The sequence below is a fragment of the Xiphophorus maculatus genome, chromosome 23 (genome assembly GCF_002775205.1).
Source record: "Xiphophorus maculatus strain JP 163 A chromosome 23, X_maculatus-5.0-male, whole genome shotgun sequence".
NCBI classification, from domain to species: domain Eukaryota; kingdom Metazoa; phylum Chordata; class Actinopteri; order Cyprinodontiformes; family Poeciliidae; genus Xiphophorus; species Xiphophorus maculatus.
The window spans coordinates 10,409,031-10,436,146 of NC_036465.1; the positions used below are offsets into that span (position 1 = coordinate 10,409,031).

Below are 27,116 nucleotides of genomic sequence, written 5' to 3' on the forward strand. Positions count from 1 at the left end.
CAGGAAGAAAAAGAGGAAGTAAGCTGAGCCGATTCCTCTCTGTGGGTGTGTTTTAACTTCTTGCATCACAGACTATCACACATTTTATGAAGAGCAAGCAGAAGCTTCATGTCACAGTTTTTAGGTGCGCTGTGTTTGTCTGATGCTTTGGTGTTTTCAGGTGCAGGGGTAAGTGACCACACTGATTAAAACACTGTGCTGTGAGGTCAGTCTGTATTTTCAGCCATTTCTACTTTGAAAAGGTGTGTATTCTCAAGAGGTCTGAAGATACAGCTGAGTGTGTATTTAACTAGCCCTGAAACTCGTACGTTTATATGCAAATTTTAAAATAGTTCGCACTAAAACTGCTGAAGCACATTCTGGATTAATTATTTCGGTATCTTATGTTTGTGAAATGCATGTTCATACAGCTACATCAGAAGATGAATAAAGAGATTAAGCTGATCAGATAGTTTCATGTGGTTAGAGACTTAAGTTCAATTTTGCCAAGAGTAACATTTCCAGAAGAAGATATTTTGCAGATCAACTCAAGCTTAAACTGGTGGCTGAAAGCATTTTTGTCTCTTCTATATTTGCTCACTGGGAATTTTTTTCTAATGTACTTATCTGTAAGGAAACAGCAGGGAAGAGGGCATCTTGGGACATTCCTGTTTAACAAAGTGTTTTAAGCTTTGGCTATGTTTCCTGGCATTTATTATTATTTATTTCAAACTTTCAAAGTTTGAAATAAGTTTGAATTAGCCTGTAGGATTGTTTCCTACACGTTAATTCCTCGTGGCCACATAAAAAAAAACAAAAAACGTGTTAGACATTGAGCTAAAACTGCCAATGCAATGTGTTTTATTTGAAAAGAATGTGAACATGTATGGTATTAACTTTGACAAGGTCTACAGACTCACATCGTGTATTTAAATTGTGCAAATTACCGTTTTGTCAGGTAGAAGTGCTGCAGGGTATTGGGTTTCTTCTCCCTTCATATTTCAATGTAACCCTGATGCAACTTCCCTCTTTAGTTTGCCTGTGTCAGCCACCATGAGTCAACTCTCTTTAAAAAAGACAAAAATAAGTACCTTTTTTGGTAGCAATGGTGTATATCAAATTATAATTTGTGGTTTAAAATGTTAAAATGCTATAGAGCAAATGGACCAGAATCAGATTATCTGAGCTGCAGGGTAAGAGATGTGAAAAAACAATGGTGGTAGCGAATGAGGAATGGGTAAACAATGTTTCTCAGAATGGGGAACATCACTCTCCGACTATGACGGCACAAACAAGGCTAACGAGTGTTGTCGCTGCTGCGTTAAGAAATGTCACCGTCCTGGTGATAGCAGGGAGTGACTGAAGCCTCTTGTAGAGTTATTGTTCCAGTTCAGATGATAAAAGGAAGTGCTCACAGGCCCAAAATAGGTTTAGACTGAACTGCAAACACATCTGACAGAGACTCACTCACTGTGAGCTTTCAGCTGTGTGATGAAAACCGGAGGCTGGCACCGTTGAACCGCCTTCCACCATGAGACACTTACTGTGTTTCAAGAGAGAAGAGGTCTGTGGATGCGGTGCCACCTCTGGTTCTGCAACGGTTTCATCCAAAGCAATCTTTACAACACACAGACTCAGCCATTAGCAGAACATTTATTACATTTAGATAAATTATTGAGTCACAATAAAAACAATTTTATAACAAGTAACCCAAAATTAGGTTACTTTAAACAATATTTTATACTTTTTCTGTAATATAAAAGTGTTATTTCTATAAGCTCTTCTTATAAAGTATAAATCAGAAGCTTGCCTGTAACCTAACAAGTTAGCATTTCTGGTTTTGGAGGTGAAACTTTCAGTTTCTGTGTTGCAAGGTGGCAAAAAACAGATACAACACAGCTGCCATAAACTTAAATGACACCCTGGTTAATTTGCCTGTGTATCTTTAATCTGTTTATTATACATCGCAATAAATGTGTGTCAAAGAAAGGTTGCTTTATGATACTTTATACGAGGTAATCCAGGTGAACACGTTTCATGTTTCTCCAAACTCCGAGAACCTTCGTGTGATCAAGTTCTGGATCTTTGAATCTGATGTTCCTAATTTGAAGTACGAGCTCATTTGATTTTGTTTTTGCTTTTTTTTTCTAGTGAAAAACAGATAAGCAGACATTTAAATTTGGTATGATTTTCTTATCATGTTTAAAATAACACAGAAACATAAAGGAAGTTTACTTACATAGCACCATTTGCACTCTGGGTAATTCAAAATACTTAACAGGAAAACAAAGGACCAGGGGTGAGAAGCAAACAAATCAAAAAGATTGCATATAAATAAAAAAAGTGTAAAATGACCCATGTTTTATCTATTTCCTAGCAACCATTGCTTTTCGTGACAGTCGGAGGCATTTTTTCCCCTGTCCTATTTGTTTATCCCATTCTGTCAATAACTCTCAACTTTGTGCAAACTGAAGGGTGGATGGTGGCAGAATATGAGAAAACAGGCCAGTTTTTTTGTGTCTATTAGTTATAAAATGCTTGTATTACTTTACATTTGAAATACAACTTTCTGTTTGTCCAGTCCATCACAAGACAACACAGAGACAAACAGGACAGACAACCACACTCATACACATACCTAAGGGCAATTTGGAGAGGCAAATTAACCTAACAGTCATGTTTTTTGGAGGAAGATCCAAAGAAAACCCAGGCATGTATGAGGAAAATATGCAAACTTCATGCAGAAAGACCATAAAACCCAGGACCTTCTTAGTGCAAGACAACAGTGCTTTGAATTACGGCATTCTAATGAGAAAATCTGATAACAAAATGTTCTTTCTTTCTTTCTCTGCACCTCAAACATGCTGTTTCACGTAGGTTTTTGCCACAAAATCAACGTAGGTGAACAAGAACATTTCTAAAATCATGATGACTTCAAATTAAAAAAGACCAAAACCTTCCTCCCTGTTATAAATGGGCACTGATGTCACGACTAGAAGTATACGGTTCACTAGCACAAGCTAAGGAAAATCAAACAAACACTTTTTTATTTGTTTGATCTTCATCACTAATTTCTGATTCGCAAATCAAATTACTAAAGCAACCATGGGCTATTTATTTTGGGGGGTTTAGATTACAAATTCCCAAAAGTAAGTCATATTTTACATCTCTGCCATATTGTCACAGCTGAGGAAAACAGATATGCCAAAGGGGGAAATGCTGGAAACAAAGGGAGCTGCTTGCACGAAATGCAGAATTTATGCAAACCAACTTTTAATCAGTCACTGATATGCAGTTATGATGAAAGACTCTTCCTTGCTTTGCAAATCTATAATCTCTCGTCTGTTATAGCAGCATTGCTATGACTGCGAAAAGAGAGTAGGCACTCAAACATTCAGTGGAAGGAACTGGAACAGCTGAATTAGAAACATAAGACCCAGTGGTGAAGGGTGTGACTTACAACACAAAAAGAGACTGCAGTTAAGTTACTGTTTCACTCCATTCTGCTACCATAAAATGATTAACTATCGATCACTTGTTTCTTTGCAGATTAAGCGAAACTGAATCATGTCAGACAGTCTAATGGAAGAAATCTTCATCAAACGATCTCAGCAGAAGAAGAAGACCTCTCCTCTAAACTACAAGGAGAGGTGGTTCATTCTCACCCAGGAAAAAATAGCCTACTATGATTTTGACTCTGAGAAAGGGGTGTGTACCTGGAGACAAACTGAGCCACATTTAAGATTATTTTGGGTGGTAACCTTAAGTCTGAATTCTTTTTTTTCTTCTGCCATTTGTTGAGCAGAAGCGGAAAGGTTTAAAAGGGGCGGTGGACATAGAGAAGATTAAGTGTGTGGAGACGGTCCAACCAGAACCCAACGCCCCACAGGAGCGCATGTATGCATTCCAGGTAGATCTTTTCTCAACATACTCTTCAGAAGTAAACTAAAATATAAAGTTCACTTGGTTTAATTTTTAACTTCTTCAAGCTTAAAACTGTTGAATTATTGCCACGTTATAATCAGCTGCATTCAAGATGCATCACAACAAACAATTTTAACTTGTTTTTTTCTTTTCAAACTAAAACTGCAAGTGTCTGAGTTTGTGAAAGTCCATTCTTAAGAAGTGAAACTTTTTCAGATAACAAGGGGCTTTCAGAAGCAGTCCAGGTGCCACTTTTTAAGTAATGAAAGTAAGAAAGTACCATGAGCCATCAGGGAAATCAAAAAGTTTATCCTGTTAATAACTCACCTGAGAAGTAAAGCAAATTAGAAAGATTCTCTAAAAGAATTTATTTAAAAATCTAATTATCTTGCTCTTATCTTCTTTTAGTTTGATTTAACTGACAAATTGTATTTGTTAAGAAAAAAGTAAAAATGTAAGAATTTGTGTATAACTTTGCAATGCCATGTTTAAAATGTCCCAAGTTTCAAAAAACTATTTCGCAAGAAAAAACATTTACAATCACAATTTAGAAGGTAAATTGTGACTCGTGAAAGTTTCTTCAAACTGTGGGATTCCTCAAGGACCAATACTTGGAGCAGAAATATTTTCATTTTCTGTACTTTTAGCAGGCATCACTCAGATTTTAACTGCCTAAAATAAATAAAATATGGCTGGCTGATAATAATATATATTTTTAAGTTTAAGTAAAATAGAAACAATGATTGTTAGTCTAAAATATACTTGAACATCAGCCAAGCAATTGATTTCTTTAATACATCTACAAAGTCCAGTGTTCAGTACTTAAAACTAATTAAACTCTAAACTTAAAATTAAAATCTATATCACAATCTTGCTTCTTTTAGTTATGAGTTGTTGAATCCACTGAACTTGAAACTATTGTTAATTGTATAATCCCATTTATTCGACTTGCCGGAAGAGACAAAGCTTTTCTTTTTTTTTTCCAAGTCATAAAAAAACAGCAGCTATTTCTTTTGATAGTCTGCCATATGTGATAATACATATCCAGTTGTATCTAGCCAACCTGCTAAACTCAAAATTCACATTAAAATATTACCTTCAGTCTCTTATTTCTGCTTACAAAACCAAATTTTTGTAGGTGTTTCCAGCATATCTGATTTTGCACTGTACTTTATAACTATGTCTGTGAAAGGCACTGTCAAAACGAAACATTTATTCATTGTTTATTTTATTTCCTAGTGCAACAGTTTTAGAAAGTATGTAAAGATGGTATTACTTGAAGAACAAAACATTGCAGGAGGACTCGGACTCTTTCAGGTTCCTGTATGTCTCAACAATAAAGAGAGAGAGAGAGAACTTAGTAATTGATACTGCATGGCTGGTTGAAGGATGTGGTTTAACTATTTGTTTTATATTTACTCACATGAAAAAATGTCCTGTTTTGAAGTTGGAAAAAGGTACAGACAAATCCATAGAAGTTCAAAATTTCATCTAGGACCTGGAAGGGCTGAATGGGAAATCTCATCCACCCCTACATCAAAATCTAAGATGGCTGCCTTAATATAAAACATTGTGATATCTATATAAGAATGACATGTTTCTTTCCACTTCTGTCGATATGCATCTCATTAAGTCAGTCTAGCTTACCACTTTTTTCAATAAACGTGTTTCTACAGGTTTTGCCACTCTTTCATGCCCAATCACCACCATTTTGTCAATTTCCTACTTCCATTTCATATCCATAACCAAACCAGTTCATATCCATGCTCTTATGCCATTAGAAATTACTTTCGTTGTAGCTATTGATTTTATGACTTTCATCGCAATATCAAAAAATGCTCAAATCAAACATATAATGTAACAAATGTAAATAATCTATATCACACTCTTTTGGTTCTGATCCGGGTTGCACCGCTCGACTCTTATTATGACACCTTATCAAACTGAATAAATAATAATTACATCTATGAAGGGAAGCAGTTATCCAAACCAACCTGATCATACGTGAAAATATAATTGTTCCCCTTGTTAGATTAGGAATAAAAATGTGATTGACAACCTGTTTGAAAAGCTGGCATCAAATTCACAAGTCACATTCAGAATGATTTCTGTTCACTTAACAGGAATCTCTCTGACAAAAGGAAGTGGGTCAAAAAGCAAGACATCATGCTCCTATCTAAAAAAAACAGCTGAGAAACAAAGATTATGACACATATCAGTCTGGAAAGGGTTGCACTACTGGTTTTTGAACTTGGCACTGGAAGATAATTAGAATTGCGTGAGAAGTAAATGGTACCCAGTACAAATAGCGACTAGGATATATTTATCCAATGACATCCAATACAGTTTTTTAAACCTTTCAAAATTATAAATATCCTGTTTCCTCAGGGTACTGTTAAAAACATCCCAAAGTTCTGCTATTGGTACTGGAAGCAGATTTTGAGAACAGTAGTTTTAATTGATTCTGGTTTTTTCCACAGATCATTTATGATGAAGGGCCGTTGTACATCTTCGCAAAAACTGACGACATCCGAGCATTGTGGATAAAGAAGCTAAAAGAATGTGAGAAAAACAGATTTAGCCTTCAACGTTGTGTTCATCTGATAAACTTATCTCAACATCTTGTGTGACAGAGGAGTTGGATGTTCATGCAAATGCTGTTTTTATGTAAATGTGCTGTGCATGAATTCATGTGTGCTAATGTTGCTCATAGTGGTCCGCTTCAACAAAGATCTGATGCAGAAGTATCATCCCTGTTTCTGGGTGGATGGGGTGTGGCTTTGCTGCCAGCAGGAAGTTAAACAAGCTATGGGCTGCAAAGTTCTGGAAAGTTCTGCTAAAAATGGTAAGAGCAAGACTTCTGTCAGGGTTGAATTTGAAGTTGAATCAAAACATGAATTTTTGAAGTTTTAAATCATTGATCATCATCATTAAACAGGTTTTAAATCTTCACCGAGTCGACGAATGTCCAGAAAACCACTTCCCCCAACCCCAACAGAGGTATGCCCAGTTCTTTTAGATTCATATTATAGACCAGTTTGTTCTGAATTTACTCAACAACCTAAAATTGTTTCAGGAAAAACCTGGTCGCCCTTTGCCTCCAGGACCACCTGAGCCTTCAGCACAGTCTGCAAGCATGACTGTAGTAGCTGAGTACGATTACGTACCAATGACTCCCCAGGACCTGGAACTGAGGAAGGACGAGGAGTACACCATCCTGGAGAGGTCCGACGCCAACTGGTGGAAAGCTAGAGACAAATACGGGTGAGACAGCTTTAACACAGCAAAGCAAAACAACACAGATGTGCAGTAATGGATTTACACAAAAATATATTAATCCTAAGTGTCTTCATCCTTTGGGCCATAAGAATTTGAAATAGGAACCATTTGTACCACGATGAGTAAAAAGAAAAAGGAACAACCTCAGAATATCTGAATACTTTGAACTTTAAAAATAAAATGCATTATGCTTCCAAAAGACATATTTTTTGATGATTTGACACTTTTGTGGACATCTCTTTTTCTGCAGGAAAGAAGGCTACATACCAAGTAATTATGTGGTGGAAGCAGAAAAAGGGCTTGAAAGATTTGAGTGAGTTCAAAAAAGTGTTCTGCCAACAAATTGGTGTTTGATATTGTACATGTCTCTATTTTATTCAAGAGTAATCTTAATTGTTTGAATTATCTTAACTTTATTGTGTAACTCCATCGCTTATAGTACATTCTTCTAATAGAGTAAAGTGATTATGATTATTACAGCTGGTACTGCAAAAACATGAATCGGAGTCAAGCAGAGCAGCTTTTAAAATCTGAGGTAAACACAATACTGCTTGATTTATTTGTTCATCCTTATATTAAATGTAAGAAGTTTTAAAATTATGAAATGTTTCCCTTCTCAGAACAAAGATGGAGGATTCCTGATGCGAGACTCAAGCAAAGCCGGGAAATACACTGTGTCTCTGCTCACCAAAAGTGGCGTGTAAGTAACCTCACTGGGTTAAAACACTACTGCCATTTATATAGTTCATCCCCTGGCTCCACTCATGCATGAACCTATGAAAAGAAGAACTGTGCGTGCTGAAAGCGGAAACTGCAGACCACAGAGGGATGGAGATGTAAATTATTCATGCAAAACTTGGGCTAATCTGTCTGCAGAACAATTTTTTTTGTTCATCTCAGTTTGAACCCAACTGTGGGTAACAGTGAGGAGATATTAGCTGCATAAATAAGGCATAAATAAGACCTGCCTGACTTCATGTGATATTCTCGTTTTCTCTACAGGGAAACAGGTGGAAGCTGCAGACATTATAACATCTGCACAACTCCTCAGGGCCAGTTTTACCTGGCAGAAAAGCATCATTTCAACACTATCCCAGAGCTGATCAACTATCACCAGCACAACGCAGCAGGTCAATACTACATCTGGTCACTGTGACAGCCAAAATAACTCCTTCTACAAAACTGCACATAGCCTTACCTAATATTTGTTGCAAGAAAACCCCCAAAAACTAGAAATATTAAGATTTTTCTGATTAATTTCAGGGTTTATTTTGTGGCCTTACCTGTTGGTTCTGATTTTTCTCGTTACAATCAAACAATCATAGTTTTAAAAATGTGCTGCAAAAATCTGAACGTGGTAGCAGTTTTGATTTTAACAGCAAATGGAGGAATTACAAGACATTCCTCATTTACGCAACACAAGGCATGCATTTAATGCCATAACTCTAACAAAGTGCAACCATATATGGTCTTGGTTGGTTTATCTATAAACAAAATTTGCAGGATTGTCTAGAAATTAGACAATCAAGATTTTTTTTTTGTATTTGACCCACTAACCTACAATTATGAAGTCAATAATAAGAAAATTGGCCAATTCTGCAGTATGTTTTGACAGAAAGAACTCTAGAACTGGTTTGGTTCACTTACCTCCAAACATTTGTTGAGAACTGTGACGCCCATTTCCATCTGTCTTGAGAATCCAACATGTAGTAGTTTTATGCATCTCTAAATTTAATTCTTGTTAAGTTTATTACATTTCTTATTTTTATTTTTCTTCTGTGGAAAGGCTCAAGTTCATATAATGTGTTACTATGACATTATTTCATCAGATCTTATTTGACAGGATGCTCTTGAACCTAAAAAGGCACAAGTGTCTAAAGTAGATAAACAGGATATGTGAGGTTGTGTTTTTTTCATACCAAATCTCAATAGATGGGTTATTTACACCTAAAATTTATTTATTTTTCTTAAAATTAATTGACAAGAAAACTATCAGTTTTGTCAGAATTATATATTAATGTAGTTTAAGATGTTGTATACCAGTAAAAGAATCATTGCAGAAATTATAAATAAGTTTTAAATTTGCTATACATTTTTGCTATAAATCTAAAATATAGTCAGTATTACTGAGACTAGAACTTGGCAGCAGAATCAGGAAGCTTACATGACCATAAATTATGTCTCTCCTACAATTCTGCATGTTCATACAAACATATTTGTTTACCTCAATAATCTATAACTCGGTTCCACAGTCCCTCTAGGTGCAGCTGCAGGTTTAATTTGCTAAAGCGCATTACTCTTACTAGATACTGACATACATAGCATGATGTTATGTTTTTTAGCTGAAAAAGACTCTCTTTATATCAGTTTAATTTATTTATATAGGTCATGGCCAACATAAAGTTGTCTTCAGGTCTTATAATGGAGATGGTTTCCTAGTCATAAGATACAGAAAATAAAAAATGCTGATTCAAGATAAGCTGTACAGGAAAATCAGCAGACTTTAGGCACACTTATATGCACCTCTTTTTAACTTGCCAATGTGGTTTTGTTTTTTCCAATCACCAGGTATGGTCAGCAGGCTGAAGCACATTGTATCCAATCGGGCACAACCTCCATCCACAGCAGGACTGGGTTACGGTAAGAGCACATTTGAACTATAATCAGTCAAACTTTCAAGTAATTCATCTCGCATGACTGGCGAGGCATTTATTGTTCCCTATCAAAACATAGCAGTTCCCCTAACTAATGTTTTAAAGCTGAAGGTATGACAACACATATTTTTCTTATTAAAAAGTGTTGAAACTAAATTTGCTCTGTACTCTAAAAATAAATATAACCACTTCTGAAGCACTTTTATAAGACACAGTTTAGTCTCTCATATTTAGGAGCTTTAAAATAGAGTTTCCTAAATTGTTCTAGTGTGAAAACGACTGATGCCGCTGGGGCACTATGTGGTATGAGAAACTTTTGACAAGACTTTTGAACACACAAAACAGAGATAAATATATTGTTACATACTCCAATTGCTAACATTGGTTAGCACAAAAAACAAAACAAAAAAAACTAGAGAATTCAATTGTTTTCTAAGTCGGAACCAGAATGTTTTCACTCAGGTGAGATGCCACAAAAAACTGAAAGTATTGACCCTCAGTGATGGAGTAATTTTTGGCAGCGTATTGAAAACATAATTAGTGCTAAAATCAAAAACCACTGAAATGTTTTAGTTGTCAGCTACCCTCTCCAAAGCTAATGCTATCTGAAATATATTTGAATAAGTTTAAATTCATTTTTCATTCAGGTATTGCGTCTTCTATTTCTGTTCTCTGTAACATCAAAACATTTAAATATGATTGTTAGCATCCCCAGTAATCACTAAAATGTGATGTTTCAGTTTGCTGTTGAGTTATGTTTCTTAGTAGTTTAGCTACCTGCTAATGTATTTGACGGTAGAAAATGTTGGGGAATTTAATATTACAGTATTAGTTTGTCATGACATAAAAAGATACAACTATGAAAATATTTAAAATGGAGTTATTGCTACTGTCTTTATCTGTCATATACAGTATATTACTGTCATATATATTTGGTCAATCTGACACATTGTTTTCACACATCTCTTCAAGGGAGCTTAAAATAAAGCTTGTTAATTTTACTTCTTAGCTTTTGCTTGCAAGTTTCAAGCACTGAAATGCATCTTACTTTCTTCAGGTGTTTGGGAGATCGACCCTCGTGATCTAACATTCATCAAAGAGCTGGGAAATGGCCAGTTTGGAGTGGTGAAGTATGGAAAGTGGCAGGGCCAGCATGATGTGGCCATTAAGATGATTAAAGAGGGCTCCATGTCTGAGGATGATTTCATAGAAGAAGCCAAAATCATGATGTAAGGCTACAGAACTTATGTGTCAAATGAGGAAAGCTATACCCCATAAATGCTTTGAAAAAAAAACAACTTAACTTTCTCCTAATTTTGCTCAAACAAGGAAGCTCCGCCATGAGAATTTGGTGCAGCTGTACGGCGTCTGCACCAAACAAAGACCTATTTATATTGTGACTGAGTTCCTTGCAAATGGCTGCCTCCTGACATACCTAAAAGAAGGCCTGAAGCAGCACCCAACAACCGTCCAGCTTCTTGAGATGTGTAAAGACGTATCAGAGGGCATGGCCTATCTTGAAGTACAGCAGTACATCCACAGAGACCTGGTGAGCAACAAGGACATTCTATGAATTAACAGTAGCAAAAAATCTCAATCAATTCCAAATAGGGACAGGACAACCTGTGGTTTGGTATTACATGACAAGGCTAGAAGTTTAATGATTATACTTGATCCACAATGTGTTGTTTGTTTTATCTTTAGGCTGCCAGGAACTGTCTAGTAGATTCTAATGGCACAGTCAAAGTGACTGACTTTGGTCTGTCAAGGTAAAGCGCTTAATGTGTAACAAAATGAAAAAAATAAAATAGGCACATGAGTGTACAATGTGGTGTTAAAAATCCTTTCCCATGCCCCTAGGTATGTTTTGGATGATGAGTACACAAGCTCAGCAGGCTCAAAGTTCCCAGTTCGCTGGTCGCCTCCAGAAGTACTGCTTTACTGCAAATTCAGCAGCAAGTCTGACATCTGGGCCTACGGTGAGAAGTCGCAGCTGTTTATTTCTTCATATCGACTGCCAGTAAAATTACAAGTATGGTAGTTTTGAACTTTAAAGGTGACTTTATTATCTGTTTATAAATTTTGAAAACTTTATCTATGGACTTTGTGTCTGGTTATGACTGTATCTTGTGCAGTGTTTAAAAATAAAACATTGAGGCCAATATGCTAGTTTTCCATCTGAATTAAGTTATTTTCAACCACAGACAAAAAATGTCTGAATACTGTCAGGTACTAAGCAGACAACAAACTTTAGTGGACATTCAGAAAGCCTGGAAAGAGGTGACAAACGATAATGACTCAAGACTTTTATAAAGCATCGTTTCTTTCAACTCTTTAAACATTTCTTTGTTTGTTCTTTATCAGGCGTTTTAATGTGGGAGGTGTACACTCTGGGGAAGCTTCCATATGAACGCCTCAACAACACGGAAATAGTGGATCAGGTGTCCCGAGGCCTGCGTCTTTTCCGTCCACAGCTGGCCAATGAGAAGATCTACAGCATCATGACAAGCTGTTGGTCTGATGTAAGCTCTTTTTTCCTCTCACACTCTGAGCCTCAGAAAATATTGAAATGAAAAAGGTTAACAATCAATATTCACCTTTGTTTTACAGAAAGCAGATGAGAGACCCACCTTTCAGGAGCTGGCACTGACTGTCCAGGATTTGCTGTATGAACTCCAATAGACCTGAGAATAATTTATGTAGCACAAAAAACCTCTCTGATCCCCAGAGAATAGCTCCTCATGGGTCCCTGAAGACAAAGCATCATTAATACAATTGAAACCTTCAATGTGGGAGTGAGCAGCATTTAAAGGCTTATCTAGAATGTGAATAGGTTTAATGCAAATGTCACTTTTAGTCACCAGCTTTCACATCACATTAATAAAAATGCAGTCCTATGAATCATATTTAGATTTTTTTTATATATATTATACTGAAGGTTGCTCAATTAAAACATGATATTTTTTGTTTCTTGTACTCTGTGAAATCATTGCAAACACCTTTGTATGTGAAAATAAGCTTTGTAAGCTAATATGTGTTGCACAAATAAACACCAAGTAAGAAGGGCTTGCAAATGTATGAAATACAAATATCAGCAATGTTCAGTTTATATTCAATCTATTTGCACAAGCATTTTTAAACAAAGCAGATGGTAATTTTTTTAAAAAGCATACAAAAATATCTGGAAGCATTACTGATCTTAAAAAAACATTCCTCCTTTATCCATCCATTGCTTTCCTCTAACAAAACTAATAAAATACCACAAAAAGCATAAACATTCAAATACTATACAATAAATAGTATAATTAATACATACTTTATGTTTCTTAAACAAAGACAGAGTTTAAATATACCAAGTGCCCCCCCATTTTAACAGCACTAATATGTTCAGTATTCTATATATTAATCTATAACATAGCTTGTAAGATATAAATAATTATCTGACTTAGATTTTGAAAAATTCATGCAAAGTACAAGTTAGGTGACCGTAAACATATAAATACATGAAATACAGGGCTGATGTATGCAGCAAGGCTGCCTTACATTTCATAAAAGCTTGTTTTTAGAAGGATGAGTGGATAGGTGCAGAAAACAAAAAACATTAAACAAACAGTGATAGGGGGACAGAGTCACCAAAAATTGTAATTCAATAAGAGCAGCATTACTTTGAATATTTTTGCCGAAGTAAAAGTAAAAGGTAGCTGTCCAAGGAATTACTCAAGAAAGAATAACAATATTCTGTAAAAAGCTACCCAATTACTGAGTAACTAATCATAACATCTCATGTAATATAAAATAATGTCATCAGACAAACAGAAAAATATAAATTTATGTGCAAATTCTAATAATTTAAAAACTAGAATGAAAAATTTAACAGAAATGAATAATTCAATTGCAAAATCACAAAAAATAAAAGGTGGAAACACTTTCTAAATCCATTTATTTCAAAATAGAACATATGAAATTAATACTTACAGAATTAAGTTAGTATTAACACTGGGTTCTACTTTACCCTGTTAGGAGAGAGTTAAGTGAAAGTAAAAAAACAATGCATTAAAACTACTCCTTTTAAAAAAAAATGTTACTCAAGCAAATATAGCAAATTACTATCCATCTGTGGTTGCAATTTCAGGCTAAGAAAGACTGATTAAAACGTGCCGAACGTCTTTTTTTATAAATATAATATAATATAATATAATATAATATAATATAATATAATATAATATAATATAATATAATATAATATAATATAATATAATATAACGTGTTTTTTAAGTACATTTTATAAAATACTTGAGGGGCTTCATGAAGTTACGTATACGTGACCTTCTGTTACAAAAACGCGCTTCGTGATTGGCTGAACGACTTCCGGCTTCCCGTTGTTCATTTCCACACGTGAAGGTCAGCAAAAAACTGCCTCCCGGCGTTTATAATTAGAGTAAATATCGGAACTTCGACGTTTTTTAGAAGATATGGACGGTCAAGGAGCTTCAGCGGACCCTCAGCTTCAACATTTCATCGAAATCGAGTCTCAGAAACAGAGATTTCAGCAGCTGGTGCATCAGATGACTGAGGTTTGCTGGGTAAGAGAGGAGTACAGTTCAGCATGTTGATTGATTTATTTTTTTTAATCAATTTCTTTACAACAGGGACTTGTGCAGCTGGAGCAGCTGTAGACAGATTACGTGGTGTGCTTATTGTAAACATGCAATTTCCTAAAGTAAATGCTGTTTCCTAATAAACTGATGGCTGAACATATTGTTCATTATAGACATACGGGAAACTTAGACGCCGCTTCTCAGCTTAGTTTTATCTTCACATATTTACTTTCCTTCTGCGCTGCGTGGACTTTAATTAAAAAGATTGGCTATATTTATTTTCCCACTGTAAAATAAATATAGGCTGCTAACTCGGCTGACTAAAAACAAGAAAAACAGCGTAAATACAAAACTTTTTGATTTAATTGACATAATACAAGTAAATATTTTGCATATGAATCACAACATAGGATTTTTTTGACGCAAGCTGCAGGTACAATAAAAGGAGTATAAAACGCCGCTGGACCTAAACGCTTATTTGAAACGCGTCACTCATATACGTCACTCACAACCAATGCCACGCGCTGTTTCAATAGTTGAGCTTCAATTCAATTCAGAAATACTTTATTAATACCAAAGGGAAATTAAATATTGAAACTCATATCATCCAAGGTTCCAGAGTTGTTTTAGAGGCTGATGGCTGTGGTTATGAAGGATCTCCTGTAGCAAGCTGTGCTGCAGCGTCTCTAAAGAAGCCTCGGACTGACGACACTGTGCTGTTGTAAGCAGTCTCTTAAAGGGGTTTCCCAAAATTTTCTTGATTTTTATAAAGAGTCGATCTTTGAAGCACTTTTATAAGATATAATTTAGTCTCTTATGTTTGAGCTTTTTAATGGAGTTTCTGCTCTTTTTTATTGATCGTTTTGCTGCACATTTTCACCTCCTAATTGAGTTATTTTATTATTGCCGCTTAGTATTGTAATAATAATATAATAATACATAATAATATCTACCCAAACTGACAAAAAACACCCACTTAATTTATGCTCTTAACAATCTTTCTCACTGACACTGACCATAAAATCATCTAAAACCATGTACTTCGTATTAGGAATAAACAGAAGATAAGAAAGGTGAACAGCATTATTGGCTTTTCTTAAGCATCTTAAGCTGGGACTTTCACTGTCCTGACTGATAGGTGTTTACACCAGCAGACTGGTGTTTGTTTTACCATTTAAAGACTGGGGATCAACTGGACCTGCTGAGAGATTAGAGGTTACAGGATTTATCTACTAAAGCCAACTTGGCGTGTCAAGTTCTCATGGAAACCTGCGAGTTAAACTGTATTCTTAGTATCCAGACAGGCTATATTTCTATTCCACTTCCCCCTATTAAGTGAAAGAGATGCAATTTAATTAATGTTACCCACAAGTGAATATCATTTAGATAGCTGTGACCTTTAATGTTGTTCTTAATCTACAGATATTTCTGTCTTGACAGATGTTCGAATGAGATTACAAATACACATTGAGTTTCTGATTAATTTGTTCTGTGGAAAATATTCCATTCAGAACTTGCAATGTGACAATGTGACCTAATGTAAAAACATTAGGTCACATTGTCTTTTTGTAGAATACATGAATTTCTTGGTTTATTTCAACAAGGCCTTTATTTATTTATTTTTTTTACTGTATTTCAGTCTTAATATCCTAGTATTTCTGTTTTGTTTTTTTATTACTGTGTTTGTTATTCAGTGATAGCATTATACTCAGTGTGTTGTGTGTTCATGAAGTTGTGTAGTTTGTTTTTTTAATTTTACTTCTAAACTTGTTTTCGGTTGCTTAGGTGACCGGTTTGCGTACTGGACTGTCACATCCGCCTCAAAGCATTCAAACCTGTTTGTTGAGAATGAGGTTGAGTCGGTTTCCCTCACACACTACAGACTCTAGTCTTCACATTAACTGAATTTGATGCCGACTGGCCGCAACAAGTCTCCCTGAGGTGTGTTGTATTTACACCTGTAGGCCTCTGGGTGGCAGTGAAAGGGATAAGAAGTTTCATCTGGACCATTTTTTGTTTTTCTGTTTGTGCGCTTTAAAATATTGAGCTAAGTTGTCTTAACTCCAGAAATAGTTTTTATCCACACTAAAATAGTTTTGTTATTGTAATAGAATCAAATATCTGTGAAGGACAAATATTTTTTATTGCATTCATTTGTCTGTGTACAAGTATTAATATTTGAGTTTTAGTTTATTTTTAGTAATCATCTGCATCTGGAATGTAATTTAACAATTTTGTTGTAGTACATATGTTAAAATAAAACTGACCAAACCTTTTGCAGTTTATCAAACTAATGTAGGTACAAATGCTTTTGAACATGTGTCAATTTATTGCTCATTAGACTGTTTTATGTTTGTACTTAAATTATTTAAAAAAATAAAAATCTATTCATAAACATGACTCTCCCCAATGACTCCTAATAACACTGAATGAAAATAATAAAAACTCAAAAAATATCTTCAAATATACATATAGTAAGTGTTTTTTGGGGGATTTTTATTAATTTAGCATAACAGAATGAGACTAGAAAGTATCAGTAATGTTTTTGGTCTGTTTTTCTTGTTAAGTTGGAACCTTTGTGCTTTTTCTAAATATGTATCCTTCCACTTTTTGTGAATATTTCATTTTTTTCTCTCTTACAGAAATAAAATAGAAGTAAAGTAAACATTCTGTACAAATGACAACACATTAGATACTTATCAAAGATTACAAGTTATTTTTTCCTGGTTGGTCTTTTAACATTTGCATCTCCAAAAGTTTTATTTTTAAACTGAGGGCTTTACAGGGGAGATCCCTGGCTTAAATAGTGTGTAAAATGTATGTGTGTGTGTGTGTGTGTGTGTGTGCATCCTATCGCTTTAATCTAAACTAGGCTTTCCTGTAGTAGAATATAATAGGGTGAAAGATTTCCCTCTGTCTGTTTGACGTGAATCAGTCTTGAAAATGTTTCTTCTAATAGTTTATGTGTGTGTCTTTAGGAAAAATGCATGGATAAGCCGGGACCCAAGCTGGATTCCAGGACTGAAGTCTGTTTCGTTAACTGCGTGGAGCGATTTATAGACACCAGCCAGTTCATCCTGAACAGACTGGAACAGACTCAGAAGAGCAGGGGAGGATTCTCCGAGACGATGGACTAAAAACTGTAACTGGAAATTTGATAGAAAAAAAAGTGGAAAAAACAAAAAAAAACACAGTCTGCACCTACTGGCAACGCTGTTTGGTCCCGGTACAGCTGTCTGTACAGTAAGGTGAAGAAGATTCCAGTCAGCTGGGAAACAGAACCACAACAAGTGTTACCTTGGAAACAAGTGCCTGACATCTAAACCATGTACAGACTTGGGTAAAAGTTTAGGGTTGTGTTTTGTGACAACAGGAAGATGAGTGTTGCAAAAATACTGAGGTGGTGGTTTGTTGCTGACTGTCAGCTTTTTGAATTCATGTAAGTGGAAAGTTCAGACTGTGAAGTTTGATTATGAGGAGATGTTTTTCAGATACATGGACCAAAAATCAATGTCAGTAAAATCACCCTGCAACCTCTTGACTGGAGATCAGTACTTAACAGACTGGACTGTAAATATGCAATAAACAAAATGCCAAATAAGTATGTGCATCCTTTTTAAAATGTTTGTACAATGTATGTAAGAAGTCTGCACACCCTGTCTAAATTCCCTGACTTTTGTGACATAAGTAGAGAGATAATTTCAAAGCTAATCTTTATCTGGTAAAGCCAAGTTTTTGTTGATTTGTCTTTAGGTTATTTTTTTTATGCTAAAAGATTAAGTTCCTCTTCCATCTTCCACTTTCTAACTGAAGCCTGAAGGTTTTGTTTCAACGCCGATTGATATTTGAAACTCTTTCTACTTATTTTCTGGTAGTTTCACTCCCAAATAATGATGCTGCCACCACCATGCTTCATTGTGGGTTTTAATTATGTGCAGCAAACCAATTTGTTGGACCAACTTTAGTTTCATCATACTATAACATATTTTCTCACATGCTTTTTTGGGAATTTTTTGTAACAATTAGTATTTTGTAAAAGTGTGTGAGATCTTTTTGTTTGTAGATATTTGTCTTTGAGAAAGGGTTTTGTCTTCCACCCAATCATATGGGAAACAGTGGTGATTACCAGAAATTCCTGCAACCTGTTAAATGTTGCTCCTGACCAGTTTTCTTCTTGATGTCATTGCTTCACATAATTAAGAAAATGTGAGGGAGAGTTGTGAAATAATTTATTTTTTTACATCACAAAACCTGGCATTTTAACAGATATATGCAGACTTCTTACATCCACTGTAAGCTCTTTGTTTTAATGAGACTTTACATTAAAATTAAATATACAGCTTCGCACATGATATTACATTCTTTGGTTTAGATTTTGAACATAATGCTGAGGTAATACTGTAGCTCACTAATATTCCTAAGAGCAAACATTTGCTCCACTATGTCTTAATTTTCTAATTACAGTAAAAATCACTAAACTATGTAGTGAATAAAACAAGTATTGAACACATCACAATAACTTATTTGTTTTGGTTTCTATGTATGGATTACTTGGGTTGCTACCAACATAAGGTGAAAATTACATGTCAATAGCATCTTCAGAAATATGTTTTCTATGAAAATGTGTGATGTGTTCAATGTTTTGCCTTCTGTATGTTGAAGCTTTCATTAGCAAAACACAAACACTTAACTTAAAAAACAGAAATATCAAAGACAGCAGTGAACAAAAATAAATTATGTTAAAAATATTTTGTCCCATTTTGTTTTGAACCAAAGTAAATGGGTTGAAGGCTACAAATGAGATCCATTACAGAGATATAACTGCTACAGTAAAACAGCAAATGTCCTCATCCAGTGTATTATGCTTTGCTTGAAAAAAAATTGTAAAAGTTTGCGAGGCAAGGATGAGTATACTGGTGCTTTTTTTTATTCATGAGGCTCCTTTCTAGTCACCACCTCTGGCTGACAACTTTCTGTCATTATCTGCTTGCAAGTCATCATCAGGAAGAGCCATGTAAGGCTGTTGGCCTCCAACGAACCAGTAAGGGCTTTTCCTCAGGTATAAAGGGAGGGAGTCCACGCTAAACGTAATGTCCTTAAAGGCATGAAGGAGAAAAATCCCTAAAATGATGGTGAGGAAGCCGCTGATTGTCCCCACTATACCATCAAAAGTCATTTTTAACCACTCCTTGAATAAGATGGCTGAGCAAGCCATGACGGACGTGGTGAAGAAGACGTAGTAAATCGGCGTGACAATGGAGGTGTTGTAGATGTCGAGCGCTTTGTTCAGGTAGCTGATCTGAATGCTGACGCAGATCGCCAGGCAGACGAGCAACGCCCAGAACAGGGGGTCCTTCAGCACCGCCGTCCCTGAAAACAGCTCTTTGATACCAATGCCAAGACCCTTGACACAAGAGACGGAGAGGGAGCCGATCACAGAGCAGATCAGGATGTAGACCAGGACATTCTTTTGTCCGAAGCGAGGAGCCACGGCAAAGATCAGGACCAGGCTGCTTCCAACAACACACACGGCAAAAACGATGAAACCTGGTGGGAACATTTCAGAGGGAACGTCAGAAAAACCCTGAGATAAAGATCCACTCATGGCTAATATCTGCTGTCAAGCAGATCCAAAATTAGGTACTTTCTTAGCTAAATTCTTAGGTAAGCCTGTTGCAATAAGTATTGAATCAATCACATGACACATTAAAACGGGCTTGATCATTTCTATTTGCATGATTGTATTTCTTGCGGGGGGTTTTTCTACCTGACTGCATGATAAAAGTCTTCAGTCTGGTGCTTTGGTCCCTTTTTTGAAGGACAATTTTGTTTACAGAGATTTCAGTGTCCATTTTATTTGTTGTTTTGTTTGTTTATTTTGGGTATTTAAAATGTCTTCCAGTTACAATGTTAAATGTTCGTTATAAAATTGAAGCTTAATGATCTTCGAGAGGATGTACTTGCATTACTATGCCATTTCTATTATATTACTTGAAAATGGTATCAAAACAATAATATCATTTATCGCAATAACTTCTGGATTTATCATCCAGCAAAATTTGTTATCGTGACATTTGGCTATTGAGTATGGAAAGTAGCACATTTAGGCCCAACTGGTAGTAACTGGCCCCCAGATGGCATCAAAGTGCAAATCACAAGCTTTGTGTAATATAAGCATCAACAGGTATTTGTGGTAAATGTACAACACCTTAGCTGTGTGGGGATTTCAGGCAAATTTGCAAAAAAGTCTACAAGTTGTTAAAAAATTCCACAGTCACAGATAAAGACATGAGACTACCTGGGTCCTTCAGTTTCTCAGCCATGGCGCTGAGCGAGGCAACTTCCTCTTCTTGCGGCGCATGGATCACCATGACTGTGGAACCCAAGATGGAAAGCAGGCAGCCAATCTTCCCGTGAATATTCAGCCTCTCATTTAGAAAGTACGACGAGAGCACAGCACTGGGAAAGTTATGGTATTGTTTGTGAAACTTTTGCACAAATATTTCAAAGCATTTTTTTATGAAATCCAAAATACAATGAACAAATATTCTATTAGTTTTTCTCAGTTTCAGGTAAAGGTCAGGAGGTACATTTTTAAATATCTACTCATATTCCTTTTACATATGTATGGAGGACCGATCCTGTCAAAACTGTCAATAAATAAGTGGAAAACTAAAACTGTAAATAAAAAAATTAGGAAATAAATATTTATATTTATGAGGATAAATGTATGACTTAATAAAATCATACATTTTATTAAAATAAATAAACATATTTGGAAATAATTGTAATTATTCATTTCTGCATTTTTTCCCCAGTTTGGTTTCCTTATTTATTTATTTATGAATTTATAGATATTGCCAATTTTGGCAGGATCAGTTCAGATCAGAAATAGTTAGGCCATTTGAACTGACAAATGGCAGTGACAAACAACATAAAGTTGCAGATAACTATAAAATGCAAGGGCATGATTTATGGTTTGCGAACTGCTCTACCAATACAAATCTGAAAAGTGTGGCAGGAATCTTTTTAAGCCCCTTTTACCTTGATAATTCTAAATAAAACCAACCAAAAACATAACCTAAATGTGAGTAATTTTGAGAGATGGATACCTGACAAGTACGCTGAGCGCTCCGAGCGGGGTTACCAGTGTGGCAGGTGCAAACGCATATGCAGCGAAGTTGGCGCCCTCTCCTACTCCCACTACAGCACATCAGATACACCATTAGATTGTCAGCTTAAATTCTGAGAAATTATAATTCCTTCTACCCACATGTGTAAATGTGCTACTTAGGGGAATATGAATACCAGTAAGAAAAAAACAAACAAAACAAAACCACAACATTTCACAATCATGACATTGTTTCTGTTCGTGGCTGATCGGCAATACAACACACACACACACACACAAAGTGGAGAAACATAGCTGGACCACAGTAAATCATACTCTTACTTGAAATGAGCCCAGCCCACCACAGCCATTCTTTCAGGTAAGCGTAGCCCCCCTGACCTGTGACATAAAAGCAGCAGTGTCATGGTACTGGTTGAAACATTCTTCATTTCAATAATAAAAAGTCCTAGTGGCAATTTTTATCATGAGGTGAGAAGCAGTGGTGAACCAGAACACACCTAATCCACAGTGGGCGGATATTCTCACACATGCTAATGTGGCTTAAAAAATGTAAAAAATGTATCAAAACAACAGCTTAAAATCTTAAACCAATATATGTTACCCTTAATTAATGTTGTCTACTAAATAAAATATGAAATCTTGTATTTTGTTGGAAACTTTTGTTAATGAAATCTTTAGTAAGTACAATACTTGTAATTGTTTAAACTGTGTAGGTTACTGACTTTAAGCATACATGTATAGGAATGAACAAATAAAATTGGTATGTTAGCATTATTATATTATTAATACCCAATGGGCATTAAAAAAGAAACAATAACAGTTGGACAAAAGCTCTCTCAAAAAAAAATCTCCTTCTCTCAGATATCAGACTTTTTGTCAGAAATTCTGAATTGTTTTTCTTAGAATTCTTAGACTTTAATGGGCCACATCAAAAAATCATTTAAATCAGACATGTTCCTAGATGGTTTGTTCTCCTCCTACATGAGAATTAAAGTCAGAAGTCTTCTTTTAACTAGTGGTCATAATCCTCTTCCGAGGTAACTTGTATCTCAGTAGGTTTTGTTTAATTATTTTAAGCACTTCGACCTTTATCATGGACTGTCACTACCTGCTCGCGTTGAGCCCTTGCTGGCCAATCGCAGCAGGCCTTTCTTTTTCAAGATGAAACTTGACCCGATAAAAACACTGGAGCTCACAGCCAGAGAGAGACCGATGTAGAAGTCCAAGCGGTTCACTTCCATCTGTAAAACCCCCAAAAACGTGAGTTACAATCGGATAAAAAAAAAAAAAAAACGACTATGAAAGTCAAGCAGCAGATATCATGTGTGGATATCACATGATTAAATGACACCCCCCGACTAGTACAGCCAACTTTTATAACAAATTAAAGTCGCTGTGCGATGAAACAAAAAACTGTTTCTGACCACATTACGCTGAAAACAGCATTTTCCAAGCGAAAAGTGAAACTGTTATTAAAATGTTTTACCTCGATTGTCGACTTGCTCTCATTTAGGTGACAACAGGAAGTGGAGCACCCGATTGGCCGAAAAAGGCTGGGTGTCACTGCGCTACTTCCTGGTGTTTGCTTTGGAAACGAAAAGACAAGTAGACAAGCTTGGAAATGATGCCTACACAGGTACGCATCATTTCCAAGCTGGCGAAGCAAGCAGCACACGCAATAAATAAAATTGGCACTGAATAAATAAATAAATAAATAAATAAATAAATAAATAAATAAATAAATAAATAAATAAATAAATAAATAAATAAATAAAATAAATAAATAAATATTTTATTTTAAAATACAGTTATATATTTACAGTTTAATGTAATCGTTTATTTACATATCATAATTTGTATTATTAATTACATTTATTTTTATTTATTTTCAAATAAATACGTTATTTGAAAATAAAAAACAAAAATAATATTGGCTGATATGAATATTATAACAAAAATTTACTAGGATTTTCTAAACTTCAAGCTTAACTTCTAATTAACACAAAAAGGTTTAACAACATTTTTAAAAGTATAAAAATAAAATAGTATAACTTTATACTAAACAACAGAGATATTTTCTAAATTTATTTTACAAAGTATTTTCTATGTTTTGCCAATAAAGTTATTGAAAAAAATGTCAATAGGAGTCCCGTAATCTCATTGGTGGTGCAGTCCTTCCAGCGTTCTGATTGGATGGCGGGTTTTCGTTGACAGATACCGGAAAATGTCAAGTAATGTTGCTACACACTCGTGTACAGTAGGTGGCGGTATGCACCTTAAAGTTGCTTGAGATCCGCCATAATAGAAAAGAAGAAGAAGACAGATACCGGAAGAAGCGCTAACCTTGAGCAGCAGGCTAACCACATGCACAGTACACTCATGCAAAGGGATTTTTTTAAATGACTAAAACTTCTTTAACTGAAGCATTTCATCACGAATATCGTCAGATCTGCCATGTGGGCTACTTGTTCTTAGCCGCTTTCAGCTCTTCACTCCATGGTTTGAGTTTCCTAGTCTTGTTGGAGTCGTCTGAGATGCAACGATGAAGTTTTCTTTTCTTACAGTCACCAGAGGCTGGAAGACTTTTTATAGATTCCAGCAAAGAGGAGTTTTATCAGCAGACCAGAGACTGTGGAGCTCAGCTTTGAAATGCAGCAGGAGCAGCAGTCAGTTGTGCAAAGAAAAGTGTTTCTACATAACAACCCCGATCTTCTATGTGAACGCTGCTCCTCATCTCGGCCACCTTTACTCAGCCGTGATTGCTGACTGCCTACACAGGTGGAAACTCCTGCAGGGTTTTGAGTCAAGATTTGCCACAGGTAAATCCTGCATCCTCAAAAAGTCCAAGTATTTGACTGAGATTGAATGTGGTAAACCAGCACAAAGTGGTGCATAGTTGGGTATTGAAAAGAACACGAGTTTCAGACTTATCTATAAAAATCTTAAAAATGCTATATAAAAACTTTTCGTGAAACCACTTTTTACTGTAATTACATCTGCAGCTTTTCATAGAGCACATCCAAAGTGTTATCATTAGTCTCCCGACTGATTTTCATAGTTTTTATGAAAAAGTTAAAAGGCCTATTTGACACATAAGACAAACCGTATGGTGACATGTTTTATATAGAGGACTGACCCTGCTAAAATTGAAAATTAAATTTAAAATAAGGAAATAAAAATAAAATATTGGATAAATTAGAGGAAATTGATAATAAAGAGGGAATAAAACCAAATAAATGAGGGAATTAAATAGAAAATAAATGAGAACAGTTCTGAAGATATATGTGAGGAAATTGAAAATAAATAAGGAAAAGTAAATATGAGGAATTTTTTTTAAAAAATTAACATATTTGCAAATGTTATTTATTTACACATTTTATTTTCAATCTGATTCCCTGTATTTGCTGTTTTATTTATTCATAGTCAGTATTAGCTCTCCATATTTTGTTACACTGTAGATTTAATGATTAATGTAATAAAACCAACGTATATTTTTAAATCACAGGAACAGATGAGCACGGCCTGAAAATCCAGCAAGCGGCTGACGCTGCAGGGAAAGATCCTCTGACTTTCTGTACTGAAGTGTCTCAGCGTTTCGAAACTCTCTTCAGCAGCTGCAGCGTGTCCTTCACCGACTACATCAGAACCACAGAGCAGAGACACCGTTGGGCCGTGGAGCATTTCTGGTCAGTGCTCTGGCACAAAGGGCTCATCTATAAAGGAAGCTATGAGGGCTGGTACTCCACACAAGATGAAAGCTTCCTCATGCCATCGCAGGTCAGCGATGCTCTGGACCCATCGGGGAAGGAGGTCAAAGTGTCACTCGAGAGTGGACATAAGGTAAATGTGAATGTGGAGGGCTCATGCTGCCAAAATTGACAAATAAATAAATGTGAAAATAAAATTGTATGTAAGGAAATTAAATTGGAAATAAATTTGGGAATATGTTGGAATTATCTATTTATACTTTTGTTCAACTTTATGTATTTATTTACTAGGTTTTTTATTTACTAATTTCCTCATTTTACCAATTTTTTAAATTAATTTATTTCCTCATTTATTCTTTGCCAATTTTGGCAATCAGTCTTCTATACTAGTACTCCATTACTGAGATTTCATAAATTATGTTCCTGCTTTACAGGTGGAGTGGATGAAAGAGGAGAACTATATGTTTCGTCTATCCTCTTTTCGATCTCTCCTCCTTGACTGGCTTGTGAAAAATCCCGGTGCCGTCCAGCCGGAGCGCTTCCATCAGGCCGTTCTGCAGTGGCTGCAGGAAGACCTTCCCGACCTCTCCGTGTCCCGCCAGAGGAGCCGTCTTCAGTGGGGCATACCGGTCCCAGGAGATCCTGAACAAACCATCTACGTATGGCTGGACGCTCTGGTGAACTACCTCACAGTTGTCGGTTACCCAGAGAAACACGAGCGGTGGTGGCACGTTGCCCACCACGTTATAGGAAAGGACATCCTGAAGTTCCACGCCATCTACTGGCCTGCTTTCCTTCTAGGAGTGGGGCTGCCTCTGCCGCAGGTCATCCATGTTCACTCGCACTGGACTGTAGGAGGGAGGAAGATGTCGAAAAGTTTGGGTAACGTTGTGGATCCTTTTGAGCACTCTCAGATGTTTACAAATGACGGCATGAGGTACTTCCTGTTGCGTCAGGGAGTCCCAGACACAGACTGCGACTACACTCACGACAAAGTGCTAAAACTTCTCAATGCGGAGCTCGCAGACTCTTTAGGTGGTCTGCTGAACCGCTGCACAGCTCCAGCCCTCAACCCAGCTCAGGTCTACCCTGTTTTCTGCAGTCATTCCTTCCCCAGAGACCGGCGTGGCAGAGCGGTGGAGGAAGATTATCACATGGTAGAAACTGTAAGAAGTCTATCCACTGTGGTAGAGAAGCACTACGAGAGCATGCAGGTGTATAAAGCTCTGGAAGCCATCAGCGCATGTGTGAGACAGACTAACGGTTTTATTCAGCGTCACACACCTTGGAAACTGGACAGGAGGGACAGCAAAGATGTCCGCTGGTTAGACACAATCATCCACTTGACTCTCGAATGCTTGAGGGTTTATGGGACTCTCCTCCAGCCGGTGGTGCCGGAAATTTCCGACAGGCTGCTTACTAGACTTGGTGTGCAATCACAAGAGAGAAGCTGGAAAGATCTGGACTTTTTGGGGAGATATTTCGGAACGGACTGTTCGTTTGAAGGGAGGCCATTGGGGTCAAACTGTGGGTTGCTTTTTAGCAGACTGGAAACTCAGAGTGGAGATAAACAAAAAACAATGAAAAGTAAAAAACCTGCACAGTAGTGGTGACTGGTTTCATGCAGTTCTTTCATTTTAGCTGATATCAAATAGCCTTGGAACACAAAAATATATATTCAAGCTGTTACAATAAAATATCCTGACTTAAACTACAACATTGTGGGAACCTTTTTCTGCTTTACACGTTAAACTATTTATTAGGCAATATAAAAGGTATAGTAAAAGATGAATGTCAAAATTAGTGACAGCAAAAAAGTAGATAAAATACAGAGTGAAATGTA

At 36.0% G+C, this 27,116-nt stretch overlaps 4 protein-coding genes across 4 annotated transcripts; 3 read left to right on the top strand and 1 right to left on the bottom strand.

Annotated features, from left to right (window-relative positions):
* The first annotated feature begins 63 nt into the window (after window positions 1-63).
* Window positions 64-12,903, top strand: btk (Bruton tyrosine kinase). Its single transcript, XM_023328167.1, has 18 exons — window positions 64-168; window positions 3,529-3,687; window positions 3,785-3,889; window positions 6,384-6,465; window positions 6,617-6,748; window positions 6,842-6,903; window positions 6,980-7,167; window positions 7,433-7,495; window positions 7,663-7,717; window positions 7,803-7,882; window positions 8,185-8,312; window positions 9,751-9,822; window positions 10,894-11,065; window positions 11,166-11,385; window positions 11,541-11,605; window positions 11,697-11,815; window positions 12,201-12,358; window positions 12,447-12,903. The coding sequence occupies exons 2-18, from the start codon at window positions 3,547-3,549 to the stop codon at window positions 12,516-12,518; spliced, it is 1,914 nt and encodes a 637-aa protein (XP_023183935.1). The 5' UTR covers window positions 64-168; window positions 3,529-3,546; the 3' UTR covers window positions 12,519-12,903.
* A 1,298-nt stretch (window positions 12,904-14,201) lies between these two features.
* On the top strand, window positions 14,202-18,036 carry timm8a (translocase of inner mitochondrial membrane 8A). Its single transcript, XM_005811509.3, has 2 exons — window positions 14,202-14,419; window positions 17,413-18,036. The coding sequence occupies exons 1-2, from the start codon at window positions 14,309-14,311 to the stop codon at window positions 17,569-17,571; spliced, it is 270 nt and encodes an 89-aa protein (XP_005811566.1). The 5' UTR covers window positions 14,202-14,308; the 3' UTR covers window positions 17,572-18,036.
* A 605-nt stretch (window positions 18,037-18,641) lies between these two features.
* LOC102230318 (magnesium transporter NIPA2-like) lies at window positions 18,642-23,131 on the bottom strand. The gene is made up of 6 exons (XM_005811514.2): window positions 23,053-23,131; window positions 22,675-22,807; window positions 21,888-21,944; window positions 21,547-21,637; window positions 20,733-20,893; window positions 18,642-19,981 (listed from the first exon to the last, which is right to left on the bottom strand). The coding sequence occupies exons 2-6, from the start codon at window positions 22,805-22,807 to the stop codon at window positions 19,380-19,382; spliced, it is 1,044 nt and encodes a 347-aa protein (XP_005811571.1). The 5' UTR covers window positions 23,053-23,131; the 3' UTR covers window positions 18,642-19,379.
* A 757-nt stretch (window positions 23,132-23,888) lies between these two features.
* On the top strand, window positions 23,889-26,987 carry mars2 (methionyl-tRNA synthetase 2, mitochondrial). The gene is made up of 3 exons (XM_014473499.2): window positions 23,889-24,385; window positions 25,072-25,406; window positions 25,708-26,987. The coding sequence occupies exons 1-3, from the start codon at window positions 24,109-24,111 to the stop codon at window positions 26,878-26,880; spliced, it is 1,785 nt and encodes a 594-aa protein (XP_014328985.1). The 5' UTR covers window positions 23,889-24,108; the 3' UTR covers window positions 26,881-26,987.
* Window positions 26,988-27,116: the final 129 nt, after the last annotated feature.

Coding starts and splice junctions, on each gene's coding strand:
- btk (XM_023328167.1), top strand. CDS start 3,547: ATGTCAGACAGTCTAATGGAAGAAATCTTCATCAAACGATCTCAGCAG. Junction 7,718..7,802: donor AGCAGCTTTTAAAATCTGAG/GTAAACACAATA, acceptor TTCCCTTCTCAG/AACAAAGATGGAGGATTCCT. Junction 11,386..11,540: donor AGTACATCCACAGAGACCTG/GTGAGCAACAAG, acceptor TTTTATCTTTAG/GCTGCCAGGAACTGTCTAGT.
- timm8a (XM_005811509.3), top strand. CDS start 14,309: ATGGACGGTCAAGGAGCTTCAGCGGACCCTCAGCTTCAACATTTCATC. Junction 14,420..17,412: donor AGATGACTGAGGTTTGCTGG/GTAAGAGAGGAG, acceptor GTGTGTCTTTAG/GAAAAATGCATGGATAAGCC.
- LOC102230318 (XM_005811514.2), bottom strand. CDS start 22,807: ATGGAAGTGAACCGCTTGGACTTCTACATCGGTCTCTCTCTGGCTGTG. Junction 21,945..22,674: donor CAAGGGCTCAACGCGAGCAG/GTAGTGACAGTC, acceptor TTTATGTCACAG/GTCAGGGGGGCTACGCTTAC. Junction 20,894..21,546: donor GCGCTCAGCGTACTTGTCAG/GTATCCATCTCT, acceptor TAACTTTCCCAG/TGCTGTGCTCTCGTCGTACT.
- mars2 (XM_014473499.2), top strand. CDS start 24,109: ATGAAGTTTTCTTTTCTTACAGTCACCAGAGGCTGGAAGACTTTTTAT. Junction 24,386..25,071: donor TGAGTCAAGATTTGCCACAG/GTAAATCCTGCA, acceptor TTTAAATCACAG/GAACAGATGAGCACGGCCTG. Junction 25,407..25,707: donor CACTCGAGAGTGGACATAAG/GTAAATGTGAAT, acceptor CCTGCTTTACAG/GTGGAGTGGATGAAAGAGGA.